The 25,292-nt window shown below is 42.8% G+C and overlaps 1 protein-coding gene and 1 pseudogene across 1 annotated transcript in view; both read left to right on the top strand.

Moving 5' to 3' along the window:
* Positions 1-758: 758 nt before the first annotated feature.
* LOC134494639 (mpv17-like protein 2) lies at positions 759-1,323 on the top strand (annotated as a pseudogene).
* Positions 1,324-6,828: 5,505 nt separating this feature from the next.
* XPR1 (xenotropic and polytropic retrovirus receptor 1) overlaps positions 6,829-25,292 on the top strand; it is a 115,600-nt gene continuing 97,136 nt past the window's right edge. The window contains exon 1 of the mRNA XM_063298456.1: positions 6,829-7,246. Within this exon, the coding sequence (XP_063154526.1) occupies positions 7,178-7,246 (69 nt within the window). The 5' untranslated portion in view covers positions 6,829-7,177. The remainder of the gene's footprint in view (positions 7,247-25,292) is intronic.

Here is a 25,292-nt window from a genome sequence, read left to right as displayed (position 1 = left end):
CATATCATTACAAGCAGGAAGGAGGAAGGAAATGGCTATCAGGAAGCACAGGGGAAGCTGCCAGGACGTCTAAGGGCTCCAATTTCACTGGATGATCCAGCCTTTCCTCACGCCATTTCTAGGTAATCCAACTGAAAAGAGGAAGAGGAGATGGGTGGTGGTGCAGTTGAGGAAACAGCTGAATCAGGAGCAGCAGTGGAAGAGAGGATAGTGTGGTGGCAGCAGTACCAATTGTAGCTCCTTCTCTCTTTTCTTCTGTACTGCTCCTCCAGTAGGGTTCCTGCTGGTGCCACTAGCAATCAGGTTTGTTGAAGGTATGGCAAGAGGAGCCAAGGCAGGGCTTCCTTTGCCCCTGCAGACTTCAAGACTCCCAATTCCCAATTATCTTTGCTATTTGGACACCCCTAAAGGGGATGTCCTGGCCTTATTCAGATAATTTACTAAATATGGGTACAAATTGTGGCTAAGATGTAACCTTACCCCATGATTTAAGCCAGGGTTTGTCAAATGGGGTTCCACTGGTTTCTACCAGGTTTTATCTTATGAAACATCATCTTCATTTTACCAGCTAGTTTTAAGTTTTTTCTTCTGATCTTTACCATGAATTATCTACTTAAATAATCTCTACAGAGATACCATAAAATAGTTCCTGAAGACACAGCACTCTCAGTCTGGGAAAAGAAGAAGTATCAAGAAAAATGTGCTCATCATAGTTATCTAAGCTAGATGTATTTAATTCAGAACAACAAACAAGTGAGATGCTTTCCCGTATTATGCGACAGGTGGCCAGGCTGACACAAATGCATGCCTCACTTTTTCATGGCCGCAGTCTTTTCATTGCCAACACACTTAGCTCTGGACTCTTACTAGGAGGTGCAGATATAATACAAGTAGTCTTTGGAGCAAAGGAGAAAGCAAAGTCAACAGTGGAATAATGACCCTACATTTCGCATGTTTGTCACTGGATGTACTGTAGCCTGGGGCCGCCCCTGCATTATTGGTATTTATGGATAGACAAAATGACCCCAAGAAAAGGAGTTCTTAAGGTTGTCATCATGAAGGTAACAATCGACCAGGCCTCTCTCCATTTTTTGGAGGTTGGTATTTCATTATCATGCTGCTGCTTCAAGGCCATACTTTGCAGACGGCACTGATGAATTTAGGGATAAATTCTGGGACTATTACCTGGTAGAGGTCCTTCTTTGGCCAGGAGCAAAAACGTTAAATTTTCTGTATCTCCTTTCACAGTACTGAGTGCTGCTTGTGAACGTAGTGACTTTGGGATGGAAAGTCTACCTTTCATATCTGAAACACCAAAGGTGAGGACTGCAAAGATTTGGAAGCAGAAGAGCCAAAGAGGAAACTCTTTCTTTAAAATGATTGCACTAGCTAAAATATATATATGGATATGATGCATTCTCAATGGAATTGTATTCTTTTGTTCCTCTTATCCTTGTAAAGGTGAAGCTAGATAAAATAATGTTTTATTATGCTAGTTTTCCTGAATGATAGTTTTCCTGAATAAACCCATTTTTAATGAGCACTGAGGCATTTATTGCATTAACCTAAACAAAGCAAAGGCTTTATTTATTTTAAAGTACATACCTGTATACATCATTTTTCAATGATAAGCACTCTCTAAAAATCCTTAAAATGATACAGTTTAATACAGATCTGATGCAAACGAATTTAGTCTGTTTGAAGGCTGGTCTCCAGCTGACTTGGAAACATTTCATCAGAATGCCTACCATGCTATGAAAACCAGTGCAACTTAGTAAAAATTGTACTTGAGGTGACATTTGACATGGGAATAGCTTGGCAAGCATTCTTCCCACATATACTATGCCAGAAAATTCTCAAGAAACACAGTTGAGCAGACCTGGTTAAAAACAGCTTTACAATGATACTTCCTGTCTACTGTTTGAGCAAGAAATTGGGATGAGCATAGAAGGAATAAATATCAGGCTCCCTCAGTAAAGAGGGAATGCAACAAACAGTTCCAGTTTCAGCCTGGTCTCCCGTTAGGAACACGACCCAAACTGAGAAAGGAAACTTCAATACAAGAAAAATGTGGCAGGGTAAAATAGAATTTCCTCTAGGCTATTCCTTTGTTGGAGAGCCAGTTTGGCGTAGTGGTTAAAAGGCACCAGGCTATAAACCGGGAAACAATGAGTTCTAGTCCTGCCTTAGGCACAAAGCCAGCTGGGTGACCCTGGGCCAGCCATTTTCTCTCAGCCCTAGGAAGGAAGCAATGGCAAACACCTTCCAAAAAACCTTGCCAAGAAAACTGCAGGGACCTGCAGTCTCAGAGTCAGACACGAATGAACGGATTAAAAAAAAATCCTTTATTACAACAGCATACAGATTGCTCAGTTATGTTCAGCTGTGTGCTTATGATGTATAATTTGTAAGTAACTTATACAATTTTTATGGCTAATAATTATAATGATTAGAATGAAACCTGCCCTCTAAAATTAAGAAAGTGCAAAGAGGTTGCACACAATTCCAGAGGCCATGTAATTCCATAGTGAATCAATGACACCCAGAGAAGCAGCTTAGAGGGGAAAATCCCGAGTCTATGCCTACATTTTGACTCAGAGCTGAATGCCTGATCAGCTGAGTGAGCCTGTCCTTGAATTATCCTAGAAAAGAACTGTTATTAAGTCCCTTAGAGTTGAATGAACAGAAAGTGACACTGCCCCAAAACATGAAACCATGACAATAATAATTATACTGCTGAGCCTTCTCCAGCCTGCTACGTTCTAGTTCCAAGACTTTCCAGAAGCTACTATTAGCACAACTCTGATATATTGATGGATTTTTTTTCAGGAGATGAGAGAACTCTACTGGGTAGAAAGAAAAACTGGAAACAGTGGAAAATATCACTCATACGGGTTGGTCCTGCAGGTCTGTAATATTATATCTTCAGCAGAGGAAGCATGAGGTGTTACAAAGTGCCATGCCTCACCAGATTTCATTTTTTGATAGAACGGTGATGATGATGAATTAAATATACAGTACTTCCAATTATCTATTCTACCTTTTTTTGCAGGAGCTCAAACAAGCTTACATGGGGATCTTCCCAGGAAACAGGATGAATAACTAGCCCAGTCACATAACAAGGTTCCATTACTGAGTGTGGACTTGAACCTCTGTTTCCCTAGTCCTAAACCAACTTCAAGGCAATTGTGCCACACTGACTTTTAGGAGAAATATTTTTAAAAGTTCTCAAACAATTGCAAATATGAAACAAACATATCTGGAATAATGAATTCTGTGCAATATTTGCCACTGCCATCATCTGTGACTCTGGTGTCAGTTGAGAGTCAAGCAGCAAACTGCTGTCCCCCTCTTTTAGTGGGATTGTAACTGCATCTAGCTTAATCTGGACATCAATCCCAGAACTGGTTTCCTATTGACTGATAACACCTCATTCTGTCTGGTTTTAATTTCAGTTGCTTTACCCTCTGCACCAAACTTTTATCATAGGTCTTTTTCTGCAGGGGGGATGGTAGTGGTATTGATAAACTTTGATATAGTTTACCCATCATGTTAAGCCATAGTCTGTTCAAGCATGGTAATGGCATTCATATTATACAGAAAGCCAAACAAACCACATCATGGCTTAGCACAATTGGAAAACATAGTGAAGTTCAGTGTTGCCAATACATTTATGTAATATCATGTGGCAATGCGGTCCTGAGCATTTAGAGCTCTTTTTAATCTGTGTCCCCAAGGCAGCTTCTAGAAACTTTGGCAGCAGTGACTTATTTGCAAAGATAAAATCACTTGCAACTGTTCTGACTTAGATGCCAAAGAGTTTGAAGATTTGATTCAGGACATTTACTTGCCTCCTTGCATTTTCTTGCATGGATTTATTTCCCATATATCACAGGTTTATCTGTTGGTGGTGGCAAGCTGTGATTGATGCAGTGTGTCTGAATTAGTCTGGATCTTATATTTGATTCTGGTAATAGTTGGGTTAGCACATGCTAAGGTAAAATGTGGCTGACTAGTTTGTGGTTCAGTGTTTTGTGGGAACTCAGCCAGTATACTCTCTGTAGGTTTTGGTTCAATTAATTGGGTGGAGTCATGCAATCAAATGAACTGAATAATTCACAGTTCAGATAGCCATGAATTAGAGTGTTGTACAAACACAGCTAGTGTAATTAAGCAGAGAAGGATGAAAATGATTTTTTCCCTAACAATCACTTCTGAAGTTGGTGCAACAGTCACCAACACTGATATAAGGGCTGAAGCTGGTGAGGTGGGAACCAGTGGTTCCCAGGCTACAAAGAACTGTTATGTAAACATATCATGATTGCTCAAGGCCATCAAGTGACTCACCAAGTACAGGTTAATTCAGAAAGGCATAAAAGCTAAATTTCTGCTCTTCAGCGGCAATCAGCTCGTGCTAAGGCTTCATCCTCGTGTGATACAGATTCTAATCTAGCTGGTCTTATCAGTCTCTTGCCAGATCAAGTTTAGCACTGAATAAGGGGTTAATTGTTGGGAAGGTGATTTATTGCTGAGTCCTGGTATGAAGCCTGACAATGGGGTAGTATCAGAATTTGATGTGTGTAGGATTCACTATATGGCTGCTCCTCTGCTGTCCCTGCCCTGATTTCAGTACTCAACCAATGGAATTTTTGCAGTCATGCAAATAAACCATTTTAGAATTGCACTCACATATCCACAGAACGTATATCAGCATATCTCCACCAGTGGAGGTATATTTCAGGATAAGTGGGCTAATACATTTTCATCCACATAATCTAGCTAGAGTACCTAAGAGTATAAGATTGTGCCCTAAACTACCTCCATGCTCTTCCTTTGCTGCTAGGGAAGATTTTGATTGCTTTGCCAATATGAAAAACTGCTCTTATAGATAAATGAATGGCTTTAATTCAGCAAGATAAGAAATAATTTAGATAGCTTAGTTGATCTTTTTATGCTACTTAAGAGTTCTTTTACATTCGGGCTGTTTCAGAAGGATTATAAAAACGTTAATCCACTCAAAATGTCTTTTGCGCAATGAGAGCCATAAGGTCTTTATCATATATTGTGCTCTGTGTAGCCAGTAAATCTCCTTCCTCAGTGTTGTCCCCCACCCGGGTATGTCAATAGCTATGTTGGTTGGAAATTCTAGGGGCTGAAGTCCAATCCATCAAGAGAGAATGAAATTGAGAAAGGCTGCAGTGTAACCCTCCCCACCCCCCCGTGCTTCCCATAAATATGAATTTAGATTTTCTTGCACAAATTAGGACAACACTAAGTGGCTATAGTCTTCAGCTCATCTAGATATAAGCACCTAACTAGCCATGGCTGATCTTGGAAAAAGCTAACCAGAATTAGATATGATTAGTCCTTGGATGGGAGACCACCAGGAAGTCCAGGACTTGTAGGCTTGACCCAGAAGTCAGAAAAACTTCCCAGAAGAAGGTAACAGCAAACCTCTTCATACTGTTGCCAAGAAAACTTCACTGAGCAGTCACTCACCAGCTTGACTTAAAAGATGTTTGCCCCTTTCAGTGTCTATAAGAGCCCACTATAAGAGCATAACACTATAGTATTCAAAGCAGGTCATCAACCTGGTTTAAGTTAAATCATGGACAATATGGCTGTTGGGGACTATTATTCATGGTAGCTATTTACTAACTCCTTTACTAGAAGCTCTAGGCCTCTCAGTGACAGTAGTTGAGGGAAATTAGCAGGAAAATTATATTATCCTTATGTTGTGCTTGTATTAGCAGTTGAGAGGTTATTGGAGACACAGTGCTGGGCTAATACACTGCTTAGTCTGATCTAGCAAGCTCTGGTTGTTTACATGGGGATGAGCAAGGTTGTTCCCCTGGGGCTCATCCTCACACCCTCCTAATCACAGCCCAAACATGCCCTGCTAATTGTTTTTATATGACATTGCTTTCATTTGTCTCATCCCCAGCCCACAGCTGAAGCAGCTTTAAGTCATCTTTAGCTGTTCCAGCTTTAGAGTGGTGTTTCTCTTCTTTTGGAACAGTTATTGCTGTCAACATGACTTAGAATGGTTCACTGATGATACATCAGTGGTTGATCTGCCCAACTACTTTGCCCACTTTAAGCTGCTGTGGGCACATCCCTTTCCCTCCAGTTCCTGGGCAGGACTTAAGTTAACTTAAGAAAATTGAGACAAAATCCAGAACTGCCTGCACTATTAGCTGCAGCAGATACTGTATCTTCCTCTTCATGCTTACCTATTTGTTCTAATGGACTGGAGTTTAGGGATGTGTGTGTGTGTAATTTCATCTGGAAGGAATGAAAGATCCCGTGTAATAATTACACGTACAGAAGTCACTCTCTGGAACCAGTATCTTAATAACATTATTTTACAAAATGTAGCTTTCCCTCCCTTCAAGCGAGGTTTTCGGGGAACGTAACCCTAGGATAAAGCGAGGGGAACCTACTATTCCAAGTCCACTTGCTTCAATGTTAGCCAAGGGCGCCGCGCGGAACATTTCCGAGCGTCCCCAACTCGCTGCTGCACGGCAGAAAAAGGGGTAACCAGTCCCTAAGATCCCTTTTTGTTTGAAAAGCCGCTACCGCTCAGGGCGTGCCGTGGGCGGTTCGGAATGACAGCTCCGCCCTCTTCGAGCTTCTCACACCCCTCTTGCTCCGTTTGTGTAGGATGGGAAGAAAGGCGGTGAGGAGGGAAAGTGGGCGTGGCCGGTGGCAGTGTTCGTTTCCCCCCCTTTGTTTTCGCCTTACGTCTGCTCTTTGGGAGGGAGGCGGTTCCTGGGGCGATGACGTCAGGTGTCTCAGTGTGGAAAGGCGGGCCTAGGCCAACCGAGGAGAGGAAAGATGGCGGCGGAGGTTGCCGCTGCTTCAGGAGCGCAGGAGGAAGCTGCGGGGCCGCAGCGGGCGACAGTGGCAGCAGCGCTAGGGCATTCCTGAGTGGGAAGTGGGAAAGCGAACAACCCTGCGTTGTTGGGTGAGAGGGATTCAGGGACGGGGCTCATGTGCGGCGGAGGTCGCAGGCGTCCGCCGCCCGCAGCTGAAGCGCCGACAAGAGGCACCTCAGCCGGCTCCTACTTCTGCTGAGCAGGCTCTGGGGCGCCCGAGCAAAGCTGAAGAGGGAGGCAGCGTCTCCGCCAGGCAAGGCTGAGAAACCCAAGGGGGTAGCGGTGGCAGCAGCAGCAGCATGAAATTCGCCGAGCACCTTTCCGCGCACATCACTCCGGAGTGGCGGAAGCAATACATCCAGTATGAGGTACCTGCATTTTGGAGAAGGAGGGAAAATAAAGGACAGGAGCAGCCTTGGCGGGAGAGAGCGGGAAGCATCTGAGAGGCTGGCTCTTTGGATTGCATTCGGGGCCATGGAAGAAAATGTGGCTAAAATGCGCGCTTGAAAGGCGGGGCGGGGGGGACTCACCTGGTGCAGAGATCGAATACTTAAAAATGGTGAAATGTCTTGGGCCGAAAGAGTTGAATGGAAATACAGTATTGCGATTTTGGTGGGAGGTGGGTCGGATGCAAAGGCTTTCAGTAGTCTCCATTTGATGTCGTTGGAGCCCTCGCCCCCACCCGCGGTTGGGCGTAGCGATATCGCAGATGCTTCAGTGATCTTCCAGCTCATCGTACCTTCCCTAGTACGATTCCACCGTTCCCTTCCTGAGCTGCATTCTGCTGTTTTGTTTGGGCTCATTCAGTTCACATGCATTTACCAAGTCTACAGGGGCAACCTTGCTTTCTTCCTTAACTTGTCCCCATTTCAGCTTTCTTTACCACAGATTGCCTAAAATAATGCCCCTTGTGCTTTGATGCTCCACTTTGGGATGCTGTATTAATGAAGACAGAAAGGAATATGAAAGAAGTGCAGGAGCTTTTGCTAAGGAGTCTTTCTTTTGTTGAAGGCCAGAAGACTTCTGCTAGTAGGCAGTTGTAGCAGATCTTCTGTTGGGATATTGCTATTCCCAAAGAAGACAGGATGGAGAGGAAGGCACCTGAAAAGGCTGTCTGTGAACTGCTTTGGAAGGAAACTAGATGGCACTGTATCCCAGGGTTATTCAGTCTCCACTTTTGACATTTGGGGTTTTTCTCTATTAACTACTGATGATTGTCCTTAATTAGTCACTGAATTTGCTATATGCTGATGGAATTCTGAATTTTAAAGGTTTTCATTTCTTGGACTTGAAGTTAAGGTGTAGAGATCCTGGTCATGGTGTCCTTGTGGGTGTGGTGATTCCTAGAAATAGTTATAGAACAAAGCTTGCATAGCTCATAGTTTCAGCTTTTCCGTGATATTTCTTTGGGTGTGATGGATTGGGCATCAGGTTCAAGGTTTGCATCAGTTGCTCTAGTCCTATTTTTTTTTTTGCAGTTTTTTCATTATGTTTTATTCCTTTGAAGCTTTCAGTGATTAAACATTTCAGTTTCTCATTTATATATCTGGCATGCTTTTTCTTACCAAAGTAATCTGATATATAGGGTTGTTTTTTTTTGGTGGGTAGGGATCCTCTGTTCTGAGCTTTAGCTTTCCCTGATCTTAGTGGTTTTTATTGCACTGGACTGTGTAAGTCCTTTTCCTACTGGAATCATTAGCCTCTGAACTAATTGGGAGAAACTGGTTCTAGATTTTTTGGAGGGTTAAGGAATGAAATGGGTACCTTTATCATAAGGTACTGTGGTGCATAAAAGTTTGTGAACCCTTTTGAATTTTCAATATTTCTGTATAAATATAACCTAAAACATCTGTTCTCCACATAAGTCCTAAAAGTAGATAAAGAAAACTCAAATGAGTCAAAAATATTATACTCGTTTATTGATTTATTGAGGAAAATGATCCAAAGCTACATATTCGTGTGTGGCAAAGGTATGTGAACCTTTGCTTTCAGTAACTGGTGTGCCTCCTTTGGGCAGCAGTAACTGCAACTAAATGCTTCCGATAACTCTTAATCAGCCTGCACATCAGCTTGGAGGAATCTTAGCCCATTCCTCTTTACAAAACAGGTATAACTCAGGGATGTTAGTGGGCTTCCTTGCATGAACTGCTTGCTTCAGGTCCTTCCACAACATTTCTGTAGGATTAAAGTCAGGACTTGGACTTGGCCAAAACATTAACTTCTGCTTTAACCATTCTTTGGTCGTACAACTGGTGTGTTTGGGGTTGTTGTCTTGCTGCATGACCCACTTTCTTTTGCGCTTCAGTTCAAAGACAGATACCCTGACATTTTCCTGTAGAATTTGCTGGTACAATTTAGAATTCATAGTTCCATCAATGATGGCAAGCCGTCCTGGTCCATAGGCAGCAAAGCAGGCCCAAACCATGATATTGTCCCCACCATGTTTCACAGGGATAAGGTTAATGCTTTTCATTCAAGCCATGAAGTTCTGTTTTGGTCTCATCTGTCCACAGAACATTCTTCCAATAGCCTTCTGGCTTATCCATGTGGTCTTTTGTAAACTGTAGACAGGCAGTAGTGTTCTTTTTGGAGAGTAGTAACTTTCTCCTTGCAACCCTGCCATGCACACCATTGTTTGAGACCTCCCAGAATATTACATGCCTTGATCTTGGTTGGTCAACCACACCTGGGGAGGGTAACCTTGGGGTTGAGTTGCCTCCATTTGTACACAATCTGCCTGAGCGTGGACTGGTGGAGTCCAAACTCTTTGGAAATAGTTTTGTAACTTTTTCCAGCCTGGTGAGCATCCACAACTGTTTTTTGGAGGTCCTCAGAAATCTCCTTTGTTCCAGCCATGATACACTTTCACATGCCTGTATTGTGAAGATCAGACTTTGATAATGAATAATCAGAATTCAGTTCTTTTAAGGCAGGACCTCCCACACTTACACCTGCTTATCATCCCATTGATTGAAACACCTGACTCTAATTTCCCCTTCAAATGAACTGATGATCCTAGAAGCTCACATACTTTTGCCACACACAAATATGTAGCTTTGGATGATTTTCCTCAAGAAATTAATGAACAAGTATAATGTCTTTGACTCATATGTTTAATTGGGTTCTCTTTATCTATTTTTAGGACTTGTGTGGAGAACATACCACATTTTAGGTCATATTTATGCAGAAATGTTGAACATTCAAAAGGGTTCACAAACTTTTTAAGCACTGCTGTACATATTTTGCCCTGCAAAAGCACTCCAAACAGAAAGGTTAAAAATAGTAATGTTCACTATTCATTGATCCAGGAACAAAATGTTCTGGAGAACTCTGGAATGTTCTGCTTCCTGTGGACTGTGTCATTTCAGGAGTAGTTTGATGGTTTCTAAAGTTAATCCTCTGAACTAGAGGATGGTTTGGCCCTGAAACAGATGTGCTTCATCTAGAACACTGTTACCTGTGACTTAGCTGGTTTGAAACCGGTTACTTGTGGTTTATTCAGTAAAGTATGGTTAAACAAAATATTACTTACTAAGAGGTGTAAACTAGACCATGCCTTTTATGTCACTCAAATGTGTTCATGCTTGTTAAAGATTCAGTGTTTGCTGAAATGCTTGCTTATTCTTGATGTCCATTAAAGGGAAAGTGAGCTACTCAAAATGTCTCTGCTTTAAAGGGTACATTCACTTAATACAATTTTGCCATATAAAGGAAATTCAGGTTTGTTAGGTATGATGAAATTTTCAAGAAAATCATACAGTCTAAAAATTGATTTGCATTTATTTGTGAGCAAGGAGGCAGTTTGATTTGATTTTGCACTCTTAGTGGGACTACAGTTGAATTCTGTCCAGAAGCTGCAGTTGGTGCAAAAGAGGGAGGATGGCGAGAAACTCAGGACTAAGAATGTTGCATGTATTGAAGCATGGTTGCAAGTTGCTTTACAAGCAATCACCTTTTTTGTTATGAGCCTGTCTGAATATTAAGATTTTGAGAAGGGGGGGGTTCTGAAGATTCCCCCCCCCCTTCAAGAGGCTTGTTAATCATGCTTATGGGGGGAAGGCTTTCTCTTGCATCACTCCCAGACTGTGGAATGAATTCTCACAGGAAATAACATTTGACCCCAACTTGTTCTCCATTTAGAGGATTTATAAGGACACATCTCTCTTTCCAGGCTTTTAAGGGGCAGTGATTTTACTATTTGGGTTTTAGAGCAAGCTTGAGAATAGTCAGTTTGACTTGAAAGATGTATAAATCTATACATATAAATCAAATAAATAGAATAGATAAACTGAGATGTTAAATTTATCCTCACTTCTGGCCACTTTCTAATGGAAGGTAGCACTAGTGTAGACTGAGGTGTTGTAGCAATGTTGCTGTCATATATACTGTGTGGGATTTATCTCCTTTATTAAGACATAATCGTATTCAGTTACTGGGATTAAATATTTGTATCTAGTATTGGTCCAGAGAGAAAGTTCTATTTGTCTGTCAGTTTCCCTGCAGGAGCTATCTAAGGTATCCAGGTGAGGTATCAAAAAAAGTTATGTCAGTGGTCCTGGAAAACTGTAATACTGCTTTTGGCAACCATGAGATAAATATGTGACCAACCTGATGCATAATGCAGGACTCACTCTTGGTCTAGTGTTTTAAATCAAGAAATAGTAGATCTTGTAAAATGTGGAGTTTTTCATGAGCCTGTTATGATCACAACATTTCCTAGTGAGCTTTTTTATTGACCATACTCTTCAATAGGGATGATCCATCCTGGACACCTAAGAAATCTTAGAGATTTCTGGATGCTCTCTGGAACATTCTGAATGAAGTAGGCATTCCAGTTAAAGCCCTAGAATGATGAGGTAGAGTGGGCCATAGATCTGATAGTTCCCAATTATTGTTGAATTGAATTCATGAAGTGGATGGATTATAATCTGAATGCTGATGGCACAAACCTCATAGAGCTGTGCCTCATAGAGCAAGTAGTTGTGTGGCAATGATAGCTATGAAACTGTCTTCTATATCATTTAAATCTTTGGGAGCTGTCCAGGAACTTCCGGGAGAGGTGTGGCGAACTAGAGCAAATGACCACAGCAAAGATCAAGGAACGAGTGGGTAGATCAGTTCCTTGGAAACTTTCTGGATAAAGAGAAGACAGGAGATTACCGACATGTGCTCCGGATGGCTGCTCCCTGCTAGGAGACCACAGGACAGTGGTTTTCTGCGGGTTTGAGCACTGGGAGACAACTGGATTAGCCATCTTGCTCGCAACTGCAGTGGAGACTTCTAAAAGACACTAAGTTCACAAACCTCACTATCTAATCACTTTTGGAAATGGCTCATTAACTATTTCTAAGCTATTAGAGACTTCGGAATGACAAGTTTGAAAACGCCGAGTCTGCCTTTAATCCTGAATGAAGAGAGAAATGTTTGTAACTTTAGAGGGTAGAGTTACTAAATTTGTTTGTACTTGTGATGAAAGTTGGAAGTCTTTATATATTTCTCTTTATTATATTCTTGCTTTTCTTTTTCTTTTTCCTTGCACTTTTTATTCCTTTCTATTCTATTCTCTTTTCTTTTTTAAAGTTTAGTTTTTATTAGATCTTACTATTATAATCAAAATTCTTAATTGAAAAATCACACGAAGTCTTTGGTAGCTGTCCAGCAGAACATCTAAGTTGTAGATGCTGTTGCTGTTGCCTCCTAGTAAGAATATACTGGAATCTTTGGAAACTTACTCTGAGTAACTTTGAAAGCACATAGAGGAGTAAGTTTCTTACATTTATTCAACTCTTGGTTACATTATGGATACAGTCCTTATGGAAATGTCTGGAGCCCGCTCTGGATATATGGGATCACCTCTGGTTGATACAGTTTAAAGAGCTGGACATTTTTCCAAGGCTGATCAACTATACATATATTGGCTGTTAAGTAGCATTGATTAAGTGGACATATCTGGGATATTTTATTTATTTATTAAAAATTTTATACTACCCAAGTCCCAGCAGCTCTTGAGAATGGGAACTCACAAAAATGGTTCCTATGGAACATATGATCAGCCACCAAAACAAAACCTTTTGCTAGGATGTAAACTGGAAAGGTTGCTCCCTGCTATCCTTTGTGGCATTTTTTCCCCCTGCACATGTGGGCATATGTCTAAAGAAAGCACTGTGTGCAAATGCCCACATTTTCATTTTTTAAGGAAGTTTATAGGGCCAAATTAGGTCAATAAGTTTTTTAAAAAATCTAATGCTGAATGTGGTACTTTCATCTGCAGTGTGCTAACTTCTTTAATTTATGTAACTAAAACAAAAATAAATAAAATCAGGTGGGACATGGAGTATGACAGGCACCAAGGAAAATTTTGCTGGGTGTATTTGTAGTTATCACACAGCACCCTCTTCTACTACTATATAGGAAGCAGAGGCATTTTTTGTTCTACTTTAATGTGACAGAAGTTACTGTTTATAAATGCTGAAAAAAGTCCTTTAAAAAAATACTTTTCTTCCAGATAAAATTACTGATTTGTCATTACTGGTAGGCTGAAAACTTAACAATATACTTTCTTGCAGTCTAAATAATGTTTTTTTAAATAGTTTTTATTAAACTATTTTACATAGCTAGTAAGAAATACATTCAAAGAAAAGAAAAGAAAAATAAATGTGAAGAATAGAAAAGACAAAGAGAAAAGAGGGTAGGGAAAAAAAAATAAACAGAAAACATGAAAAAAATATAAAGTGGCTTCCAATCTTCCTCTCAGCAGTTATACATAGAATTCTAATCAAACCTCTCTAAGATTTCATCATAATTCCCTTCTTTCTATAATCTATTTTTTTCTAATCATCAAAACCATAAGTTACAAAAACATTTCTTATGCCAAAGGCGAAAGGGAGTTTCCGGTCATTGATGAATGTCAATAATGACCTTTCTCTAATTAAAGAAGTCAGTTCATCCATCTCAGCAAGTTTTGTCAATTTTACCAACCAATCCTCCATGGTGGATAATACCAAATCTTTCCATCTTTGTGCATATTGTAATCTTGCCACAGTAATCATATACTGAAATAATCTTCCATGGCTCTTTTCTAATTGTTTTATCCATCAGTCCTAAAAGGAAACGTTCTGGCTTCAACTGAATATTAATCTTTAAAATCCTCTGTATCAACGTATGTATTTGAATCCAAATTTTTTAGCTCTTTTACATGTCCACCAAGCATGATGAAATGTCACTTCATGTTGTTCACATTTCCAACATACATTTGAAATATCGTTATACATTCTGGATAATTTCTTTGGCATCATGTACCAATGATACATCATTTTATAAAAATTCTCTTTAAGATCATAACATAATGTAAATTTCAACCCTTTATCCACATATTTTCCCATTGTTCCATCTGTATATTATAACCAAAATTCTTAGCCTACTTTATCATACATTTTTTAACTTGTTCTTCGTCCATTTCAAATTTCAGCAAGAGTTTATACATTTTAGCAATTACTTGTTCATCATTGGTATACAATTGCACCTCATATTCTGTCTTACTTTGCTCCATGCCGTAAGTATTTTTATAAATTTTAAATCTTTCTATAACTGTAAATGAGAAAACCATTGACAACTATGTCCTTCTGCCATTAGTTGCTCTCTTGATTTAATTTTATATTCCCATTGGTGATTTTCCAATAATTCTTGGTATGTTAACCATTTGTCTTTGCCTGTTGTTTCTCTTCTATAGAATGCTGCTTGTGCTGAGATCCATCGAAGTATTTTTGGGCACAGCCTGGGTTTATATCTATTCCATATTCTCAATATGGCACATCTGATAAAATGGTTTTTAGAATCCACATTTTAACTTTATCGTACCATAAACATCCATGCCATCCAAACCTCAGGTCATGCCTTTCTAACTCTAGAAGTCTTTTATTTCTCAGCAACACTCATTCTTTCATCCAAACCAAACAACAAGCTGCAAAATACAATTTCATATTCTAGAAAAAGGGTTGTGTCTTTCAGAAAAATATATTCTTTTGAGTCACCATTTTCATATCTCCATTTGTCAACAAGCTCCAAATCAGTCTAAATATTGTTAATATTATAGGTTTTACATACACACATGTCGCGTCACGCGACCAGTCCTTCGCCCTTCGGTCTATGGGATTCCCTGGGGGGGAATGAGCCAACGATTCCCTCGCAAGGGTGAGGTCGAAAAAACAACGGTAGGCACAGGATTCTTTTGTGGTGGTGAGTGACGCTACATCTCAGGAGGTTGCTGGTACTGCCTCCTGGTGCCACGCCCCCACCTCCTTTTATTCAGCAGTTCTATCAGGGCGGGGGAGTGAGTACAAAGAGAATAGGGAAATACAAGTCATGCCCTGAGGCTACGTGAGAGACATGCAATCTAGCTGTGCAGTAATGGAGTCAGATACGTCACAATTCCACCTTTTTTATTTAATTTTGTTCCTCCCCCAGAGGGTCTGAGTCGGGGAGCCAGGGACTCTTCAGTCCAAGGAGACCCATCCCAGCGTCCTCTCTCGGGGGGTAGTGTGACCGGGGGTCCTTTTCCACTTCCGATTCACTATCGGAGGACCATTCCAAGAGTGGTGTTTTCTCCATACCTACAGCAGTGACCAGGTGTTGAACAGCAAGCTTTGTCTCGGATACCTCTGAGTCCAATGTATGAAGTCTCTGCTTTAAGAAGCGGAGAACGCGACCCAGCACACAGGGGCCTATGGTGCATACGAGAATCAATAACAGGAGGGGCCCCAACAGAGCGGACAACAGTGTGGTTAGCCATGGAGAAATGCTAAACATATTTTGATACCATGACATGGATTGTTGGCGCTCCAATTCCCTTGTTTTTAAACGGGAATTGAGCTCTTTCATAGAGTCCAATACTACTCCTGAGTTGTCGGCATAAAAACAGCAGTCTTCCTTTAGAGCAACACACAGTCCCCCTTGTTTGAGGAACAGAAGGTCGAGACCCCTACGATTTTGCAAAACCACTTCGGATAGAGAGGTAAGGGAATCTTGTAGCGCCACAATAGATTGTTCGATGGCGCGAAGGTCAGTGTCAATGATAACGCTAAGGTGACGCAGGTTCTGATCATTGACAACAAGGGCTGACACACCAGTGGCGGCTCCAGCCGCACCTAAGCCCAGTAGGACTGATAAAGTTACAGCAGTCACTACTTCGCGCTTAGCCTTGAGGGGATAATGAGGGGGCTCTAAAATGGAGAGAAGTTCGTCAGGGGAATAGATAGAAATCTTGGGGAGTAGGAGCACCTGAATACAAAAGGCGTTAGTTTGTAACAAGGTATCACCATATACACATGCGGTGAGGCCAGAAGAACATGCCCAAACAGAGTTGTTCCCAGGGATAAAGTATTGCCCTGTCAATCGGGCAGAGATATTACCAGAGGTAGTGTAGAGTACACCGTAGCCACCATGGCCGGTGTGACCGTTGATGTTCAAGCGATTTTTTGGAAGATAGAGGGCACAGTGATCATGAGAAGAGTTAAGGCAATATTGAATATAGTTAGCAGGAACACGGCCAAGGCAGCAGCCCTGCCCTATTATAGAGGTGATAGTCAACGTGGTGTTTTGCCAGCGGCAGGAGGCGGCTGAGGTAGAGTTTCGGATAGGGTCAGGAGAACCGACTGCTTCATAGAATGGTGGAGAGGAAGACAAACAAAGCCAACATCGAGATGTGTTAGAAGCGGTGTGAACAAGGGAAAAGGAGGAGTTAAGAAGAGAGACAAGGGGGTTTTTTTGTTTGGTGAGGGGTTTAAGAAAGGTGGAGTGAATGTCGTCGGCATTGGGCCCAACAGGTGGGGACTGAGGGAGAGTGACCTGTCGTTGAATGTAGAACATGTTGCCATAATGAAACCCGGGCCATCTGGCATACATACGACCTCCCCATTTTACACCTGAGTCCCAGGCATTCCCCTGAGCTTTTCCTGCAGCAGTGAATTGTACAATAACCGGATTACATCTATTCCAACCCCCCTGTCCTGCCGCATTCTTTTTGGTTGCGGTGCACCTAATGTCCTTTCTCAACCGAGTGAGGGTGATGTAATCAGTCTTATAAGGAGGGGTCCAGTAGATGTAGCCAGTGGAAACGCAGGACCAAGATTTGCAAAAGTAATCTGCTATGCCTCCGCAGTCGTGCACGTGATCAGGGCTGGTGTCATGTCCTGGGCACACATACAGGGGATACCTTTTAACGGTGGAGTGGCTGGGCTCTGGGAAGCCGGCCAGCCTCCTGTAGGCTGTCACTCCTAAAAGCATTTCTGAAAAGTCAAAATACAGGTTAGGGAAACAAGATATAATTGGGCTATAACAAAAGGAGGTATTCAGGATCTGTCCCAAGGCATCGCGGATTGTCCAGGTGATATTGTAAGGGCGATGCGATCCCTGGGCGTCAAATGCCAGTAGGCGTCGTCCCTGCCAACGGGCGGGCTCAGGAAGGGAGAGTAAAAATAAGGTGAGCGTAAGGCGAGATGAGGTGGCGAACCCCTTAATTAATTTTGTTATTTCACAGTGATATTGTCCTAGATCGGTCAACTGTACGTTGGTGATAGCAAGGGTAGTTTGGCGAAAGTGATAAGTGATGGAGTAGGAATCGCCATCTTGGAGAAGGGTGTTGTTGCGGAACCAGCGCCAGAAGGTGCCTTTTCTTTTGATGGGAGAGCGTTGAAGACATTCCATGGCGTTGGATGCTGAGCTGCGGCCAATGGTGGCAGGGTAGCGTAAACGATGGGTTCGAATGAGAGAGGTTGTTTTAGGGTTCGTTGTGAGGGGAGCAGAGATGGAAGAGAGATAACAGAGAAGGAGGGTCAAGAAGGTGCTTGTCAGGAGGCTGCCCATGATATGGCCGGATGCAGCGAGCAGGAACCCAGAGCACTCGATCAGGAAGTTGCACAGCAGCGTAGCCTTTTCCCCAGGTGACGAGTTGCGCAGGGCCTTTCCACTCAGGGCTGGGCAGTTGCCTAAAATAAACAAGGGGACGGGAAGAGGGAACTACTGGCTTGGAAAAGTGTCGAGATGCAGCCGTAGCAGGGGGGGTACCGGTAAGATTAAGGAAATTCAAGGTAAACAAGGTGAGATTAAGGATATTTTGTAACATCGGGAGGCTTGGGGGGCCTAAGGCCTTTTTCCCCGTTTGCCGATCAAGGGCATTCTTTAGGGTCTGGTTAGCCCTTTCCACAATAGCCTGACCTTGGCTGTTGAATGGTATACCGAATCTGTGAGTAATGGACCACTTACGGCAAAACTCAGCAAAGGGAGTGCTGACGTAAGCGGGGCCATTGTCAGTTTTCAAAGTTTTGGGACATCCCGATGTGACGAAAGTGCGAATACAATGATTGATTACGTTTTTCGTGGCTTCTCCTCTTTGCAAAGTTGCCAGGATGAATCCCGAATAGGTATCCACAGATACATGGATATACTTCCAAGGTGCAAAAGAGGGATAATGAGTGACATCCATCTGCCATGTGTCACAAGCATGGACACCCCTGGGATTAACTCCCTCAGGGATGCACTTTGCCTGCAAACTGCAGGTTGGACATTGTTGAAGAATGGCGGTAGCTTCTTGATATGTAATGCCAAATTGGCGCACCAAGGCTTTTTTATTTTGATGGAAATAAGCATGGCTGTCCCCTGCTGAAAGCGGCGGAGGAAGAGGGGAAGAGGCCATAATTTTGCAAGCCTCATCTGCCATGTGGTTGCCTTCGGACAGGAAACCGGGTAGCTGTTGGTGGCTTCTAATATGCGCTACAAACAAAGGGGATGTTCTGTCCTTCAGGAGAGTTTGAAGCTGCAAAAAAAGCGTCATGAGAGAGGGGGGGGTAACAGGGGAAATATATGCATCAAACATGGCCACAGCCATTTGAGTGACATACATACTATCTAATATAACATTCAAAGGCTGTTCTGGGAAAAGAGACAAGGCTAGCAAAAAGGCGGCTAACTCAGCCTGTTGGGCAGATGCTTGTGGGCCTGTTAGGCGTTTATGCCATTTGCAATTATTTTGCCATGTACAAGCCCCTATGGTTTTGGAGCCGTCTGTAAAAACAGTGAGGGCTTCCTTGAGTGGCTGCTGAACGAACGGCGAGGTTAGTGTAAAGGGTACTGTTCGCAACAGTTGCAATCGAGGATCAGGGGGAAGATGGCATGACACCTGGCCACACCAGTCCTCCAAGGCATCCTGCAGTGCAGTGGAGTTTTGTAGGAGGGGTTCCCATTGAGTAACCTTAAGGGGAATGTACAGGGTGGAAACATCCAGTCCCATTAGGGCTCTAATCCTCTTCCGGCCTTTCTCAACAAGAGAGGCCATTTGTGCTGCTCTGGTGATGATGGATGTCTTAGGTGTGTGTGGCAAGTGTAGCCATTCTAAAATATGTAGATGTTTGTTATCAGACGTTTGGACGATGATGGCAGTTAATAATTGATGTGTTGAAAGAATGGCAAGAGAGGGTGGTTTGTCAGTGAGCGCACGGTCCACCCATTGGGTCGTAAGGACGGCATTGACCTGTTGTAGGGCATGCAATTGTTGTTCTGTAAGGTATACCTTGTCAGCTGGGTTTGTCAAACCCACTAACGCTTGGAATAAAGGTGATAACATGGGTGTAGTTAAAGCAAGGTATGCGCGGGCCCAGTTAATGACCCCCAGACATTGTTGTAATTGGACCAAGGTGGTCGGCTGGGGAAGCGTGAGCATAGGTAGAAGTGGGGCAGCTGTGGAGGCTAAAACTTTGTGGCCTAGATATTGCATTGGATAACGAGACTGGACCTTTTCTGGTGCAACGTGCAACCCTGCCGTTGCTAGGGTGGCTAAAAGAATAGGAAAAGTTTTTTGAACTGTCCCTTTCGGGCCCTCAGCAGCGACTAAAATGTCATCCATATAATGATACACAAGAAAATGCGGAAATTGGGATCTATAGGGTTGCAATGCTTTATCGACAAAAAATTGGCACATTGTGGGTGAGTTCAACATGCCTTGTGGGAGGACCTTCCACTGGTACCGAGCAGTAGGCTTTGAATTGTTAAGTTCCGGTACCGTAAATGCGAAAATAATTCTGTCCTTTTGTGCCAAAGGTATGGAAAAAAAACAATCCTTGAGGTCTATTACAATAAGGTCGTGTCCTTCCGGAATCAAGTTGGGGTTGGGAAGTCCACACTGCAAAGGTCCCATGGGCTGAAGGATGGTGTTGATAGCCCTAAGATCCTGTAGGAGGCGCCATTTGCCAGACTTCTTTTTGATGACAAATACCGGAGTATTGTATGGGCTGGTGGAGGTTTCGATATGGCCTTCAATTAACTGCTGTTGGACCAAGATATGTAAGGCGTCCAGTTTCTCTTTGGTGAGTGGCCATTGATCAACCCATACCGGCACAGAGGTTTTGAGAGAGAGAGAGAGAGACCCTGAAGGGTCCTGTAAAGCCATTAGGGAAGTTGAATAAAAGCGTGGAACTGTGAAAGCAAGTCACGGCCCCATAGGTTACAGTGCAAAGGCAAGATATAAGGCTTTAGATACGCTGTAATATGAGAATGAGCAGTCACAGCAGAAAGCCAATGAGAGCTGACCTTAGCGGCCTGTGCTCCGCCTACTCCTTGCACCGAGGAGGCTTCAGCGATAGGCCAGGAGGAGGGCCATTCAGCGGAACGAATGACAGAGACGTCGGCGCCGGTGTCAATCAAGCCTTCGAAAGAGCGACCATTTAGTGTGACAAGGAGGGTGGGTTTAGAGGTTTGGACTGGTTGCTGCAAGGCAAACAATGATGGCATATCAGGAGAAGGGAGAAGTATGAGCGTGGCGACAATTGTTCCTTTATTTAAGGAAAAGCACCTATCTCCCACTCCTGCCAGAGCAATTTGTGTCAAATCTGATGAATCATACAAATAGGGAGCAGCAACCATCCCCTCAAGCGTAAGCGAGGAGTTGGGAATAAGCAAAGCAGGGGTAAGAGGAGGGAGGGGTTTATGCAGCGTGACAACAAGAGGAAGGGAAAGGACAGCCCCCGGATCGTCATACAAAAGATCCTCTGCCAACTCCACAGGGAAGCTGGTGATGGGTAATTCAGCCTTTGGGGCGGGGTTAGCTGACAACCCCCGATCTAGTTTTCCGAAGGCTGGTGAGGGGAGGAGTTATTGCGACATTGCGAGGCCCAATGATAGCCTTTGCGGCACTTGGGACAAGGAGTTTTAGGTTTGGAGGGGGGGGGCGGCCCCCTTTGAGTGGAAGGGGGAGCCCCACCTCCCCCGGGTGCACGGCATTGATTCTTAAAGTGGCCCGGCTTCCCACAATTGAAGCAATTTCCATGACGAGTGATTGCGAGGGCTTCCGGGGAATGGAGCTGAGGGGAGGGGTTAGTAGAAGGCAGCGAGGTGGTAATAGCGGCAGCGAGAGCGCTCACTTTGTGAGAGGTGGTACCAACGATTCTGCAGAGTTGCAGGAAGTCTGCAAGCTTTACACCCGGTTGATTGACTGCGGGTTGCAGAATGGTCTGGCAGTCATGATTAGCGTTAGAGAAAGCAAGTTTCATTAGCAGCTCATGTTTAGCCGTGGCATTATCAATTTGTCGGTCTAAAGCAATCTGAAGGCGACTTATGAAGGAAGCATATGGTTCATTTGGTTCTTGCATTATTTTCAAAAACGTTTGGGTGGATTGAGAGTCAGAATCATCCACTCTTTTGAGAGCATTCATGGCGCACATGTGAATAATAGCAAAACAACGACGGGGGGAGTTCTGTTGCTGGACTAAGGTTGCGAATTGTCCCTTTCCTAATAATTGATTTGCGGTCACCCCTGCGGGAAGACCTCTTCTAATTTCTACTTCCACCCCTTTGTCGTATTCAGATTGCCACACAACGTATTGCGCCGGGGTCATAAGCATAGAAAAAAGCATTTTCCAATCATACAATAACATAACAGTGTTAGCAGTAACTAAAGAGTCTAAAACTCCCCTAGTAAAAGGAGAGTGCAAGCCGTAGGTGGTTACAGCATCTTTGATTTGTTTCAAAACCTTAAGTTCAATATTGTTATACAAATTTCCTCCCGCCGCCCCTAGGCCGATGGTCATGGGAAAGGCAGAGGGACTCTCCATTTCCAATGAGAGGGGGGAGGAGAGGAGTTCAGTGATGGCGCCTCCTAGGGGGTGGTGTTGAGGGGATCCGGGGGTTGGAGCTGAAGGGGGAGGAGGAACGGCTGGGTATGGAGGGGGTGGTGTTGAGGCAGCATCGAGATGGGCGGCAAGAGGGGGTGGGGTTTTTGGGCCGGGAGGAGAAGGGCAAGTTTCCGGGGAAGACGGGGGAGGGTAAAGAGTGTTGATGGCCGCCATAACAGCCTTCCAGGCAGTCAGAATAGGCACGGGTGCTCGTGGGGTATCATGAAAATATTTTCCTATCCTTTCCCAAGTGGATGCTTTGAGCGACCCCTCTGAAGGATAGACAGGGCAGTGTCTGTCCATGTACAGTAGGAGTTGAGTCACCGATTTTTTTGAAATGGGAAAGATGGTCGTACCGTTAGCCTTTTGACAAGAGTTAGCCTTCTTCACTAAATCATAAAGTTCGTCCCTATGAACTGACGAAACTTTGGAGAGTGGGGAGCCCATTACTTACGATTGCAGAGCCTTTTCCAGGTGCGTAGTAACGAGAGTGAAGGCAGTGCACCTCTAGACAGAGATCACACCGTGAGACCGAAGGGATCCCGGACGAGCCCCCAGTTGTCGCGTCACGCGACCAGTCCTTCGCCCTTCGGTCTATGGGATTCCCTGGGGGGGAATGAGCCAACGATTCCCTCGCAAGGGTGAGGTCGAAAAAACAACGGTAGGCACAGGATTCTTTTGTGGTGGTGAGTGACGCTACATCTCAGGAGGTTGCTGGTACTGCCTCCTGGTGCCACGCCCCCACCTCCTTTTATTCAGCAGTTCTATCAGGGCGGGGGAGTGAGTACAAAGAGAATAGGGAAATACAAGTCATGCCCTGAGGCTACGTGAGAGACATGCAATCTAGCTGTGCAGTAATGGAGTCAGATACGTCACACACACACACACAGAAAGACAATCTGTTAGTAATAAATTCCGTTAGTAATAAAACTAAATATCAAATTACGGTTATATAATTATATTATCTTTAATGTATACTGTGCAATCAATTGCATAGAAGAACATCAAGCATTTGGTAATATTAGATTGGTAGTAGATGTACTTGATATACAAAGTAATAAATTGGATTCAGCTGTAGTTGTTTCATTGGATATAAAAAAGCCATTGATATGCAACTCAAATTCTTGGAAATGTTTTGGTTTTTAAGGCAATTAGGGTATTAAGTTGCCAGAGTGGAATATAAGTCATTGTTACATACAGTTTAGTGTAGTGGTTATGGCACCAGGCTAGAAACTGGTTGACTATGAGTTCTAGCCCCGCCTTAGGCGCAAAGCTAACTGGGTGACCTTGGGCCAGTCACTCTCTCTCAGCCGTAAGAAGCAGGCAATGGCAAACCACTTCCAAAAAACTTTGCCAAGAAAACTGCAGGGACTAGTCCAGGCAGTTATCAGGAGTCAACACTGACTCGAAGGCACACATACATATATACAGATAAAATACTGTGCCTTAATGATAACTATTAGAGTTTGGGGTTCTTTAACAAAATTTATGGATACAGTACAACACTATCAGTTTTATCCATTTTTAAAATTTATTAGGATAAATCTAATATACCTTCTTTTGGTTCTAAACATTTTATGGGTATTTGTGAAACATTGGGCCTCCCAGCTGCCATGTGTTAGCTGGAAGGACTAAAAACATGCCTCCCAGATGAGCAATCAAATGTGCTATTGGCCCATAAAGGTACATTAATTGACTGAGTGAAGGGATGACTGGATTCACATTTTAGGAATAAGATTAAGGAAAACAAAATGACTTATCTATTGAATAGGGTTTTTTTCTCAAGCTATAGCAAAACATAAACATGGATCAATCCACTTTAAGGATATTCCCCAGTTGATAACATTTCTTCTTTCTACCCATTAATTGACTGCATTCTAAAGTCATGGGTAAAGGGAGAAAAATTACAGAGTTGATACTGTCCCTACTTCTTGTTCTTCCCCTAACTGGGAGTTCTTGATGCACTGCCAATTTCCCACTGTTCTTACACTGACCACTAGTTAATGCTAGTTTGGTTTCTAATAAGTCAACTGAAAGAGGTCCAGCCTGCCTAGATAAAGCAGTGGGCAAATTATGGTCCAATTATATCTGGCTGGTTATAACTAATATCAGGACATCTGTTGTGACAAACATGGAATCTTCCCACTGGTCCACTTAAGTATATGACATGTTTTGTTGGTGGTTATGCTTACATGACATACTTACCAAACTTCAGTTAACTACAGTTAGCTCAATTTTATGGGTTCACAGGATGCATTGAATAATAAACTGTAGGCTGGATTTGCACAGCACTTTAGGCTATAAATGTGGTTAATTTGTACTTCAGTGTATTGTGTGGACACAGATTTTCTGTATAGGGGGAAGCTAATTGGGAAAGCAGTCCCAATTAGCTTCAGCTAATTAACAAAATGCATTGCAAACCATTGGTTCAAACTGGCTAGAAATGGCTTCATATTCCAGAAAGGAAGTACAGCAAAAGTCTGTGAATAAAGGGTAGGGCAGACAAGTATTTGGTTGGTTGGTTGATTAATTGATTGATATAGGCACCAAACAAGTAGAACAAAACTGAATTCTTATAGTGTATAAAATATGATAACACCAATGCAAGAATACTGCTAAAATATTATAAAGCTAATCAAAAATTCTGCCAATCCAGCAAAGAAACAATCATATCAGACAGAACCACAAATCATCCTGATTAAATGACTGGGGGAAAAGCCAGGTCTTTAAGACTTTAGAAAATACAGGCAGGGTCAGGGCCAGGCTATCTGTATCTTCCGGCTGACTCTGTTCCATAGGGCAGGTGTGGTGACAGGAAAGGCATGTCACCTAGATCCCATGGCATTAAGAGTTCGGACCTAGGGCATGCTGACCCTATTGAATTTTATTGGATGGGAAGAACTTATCAGAGACGGGTGGTCTGTCAAATAACCCAGCCCTATGCCTTAAACACTTTAAAGGTGGTAACTGGCACCTTGAAATATTGTTTCAAACAATGGCAAATTGAAAACAGTAACACATGGCTCATATTGAAGCATGAAGATTTGGCTTAGATTTGAAAATTGTGGAACATTTCACGCTGATACTCTGGAGACAGTGTCTAGGTCTACAGTATTGTGGTTCAATATTTATTTATCAATTTTTTTATCACCGCCCATCTCCCCCGCAAAGGAGGGACTCTGGGCGGTTTACAATAAAAACGGAGTTAAAATTCAACCAATTATAAATACAATAAATACAATAAGAGTAAAAAGAA

This window comes from Candoia aspera, chromosome 3 (genome assembly GCF_035149785.1).
Source record: "Candoia aspera isolate rCanAsp1 chromosome 3, rCanAsp1.hap2, whole genome shotgun sequence".
NCBI lineage: Eukaryota > Metazoa > Chordata > Lepidosauria > Squamata > Boidae > Candoia > Candoia aspera.
Note: the sequence above shows the minus strand (reverse complement) of the source record. Positions and strands in the feature narration are given on the sequence as shown.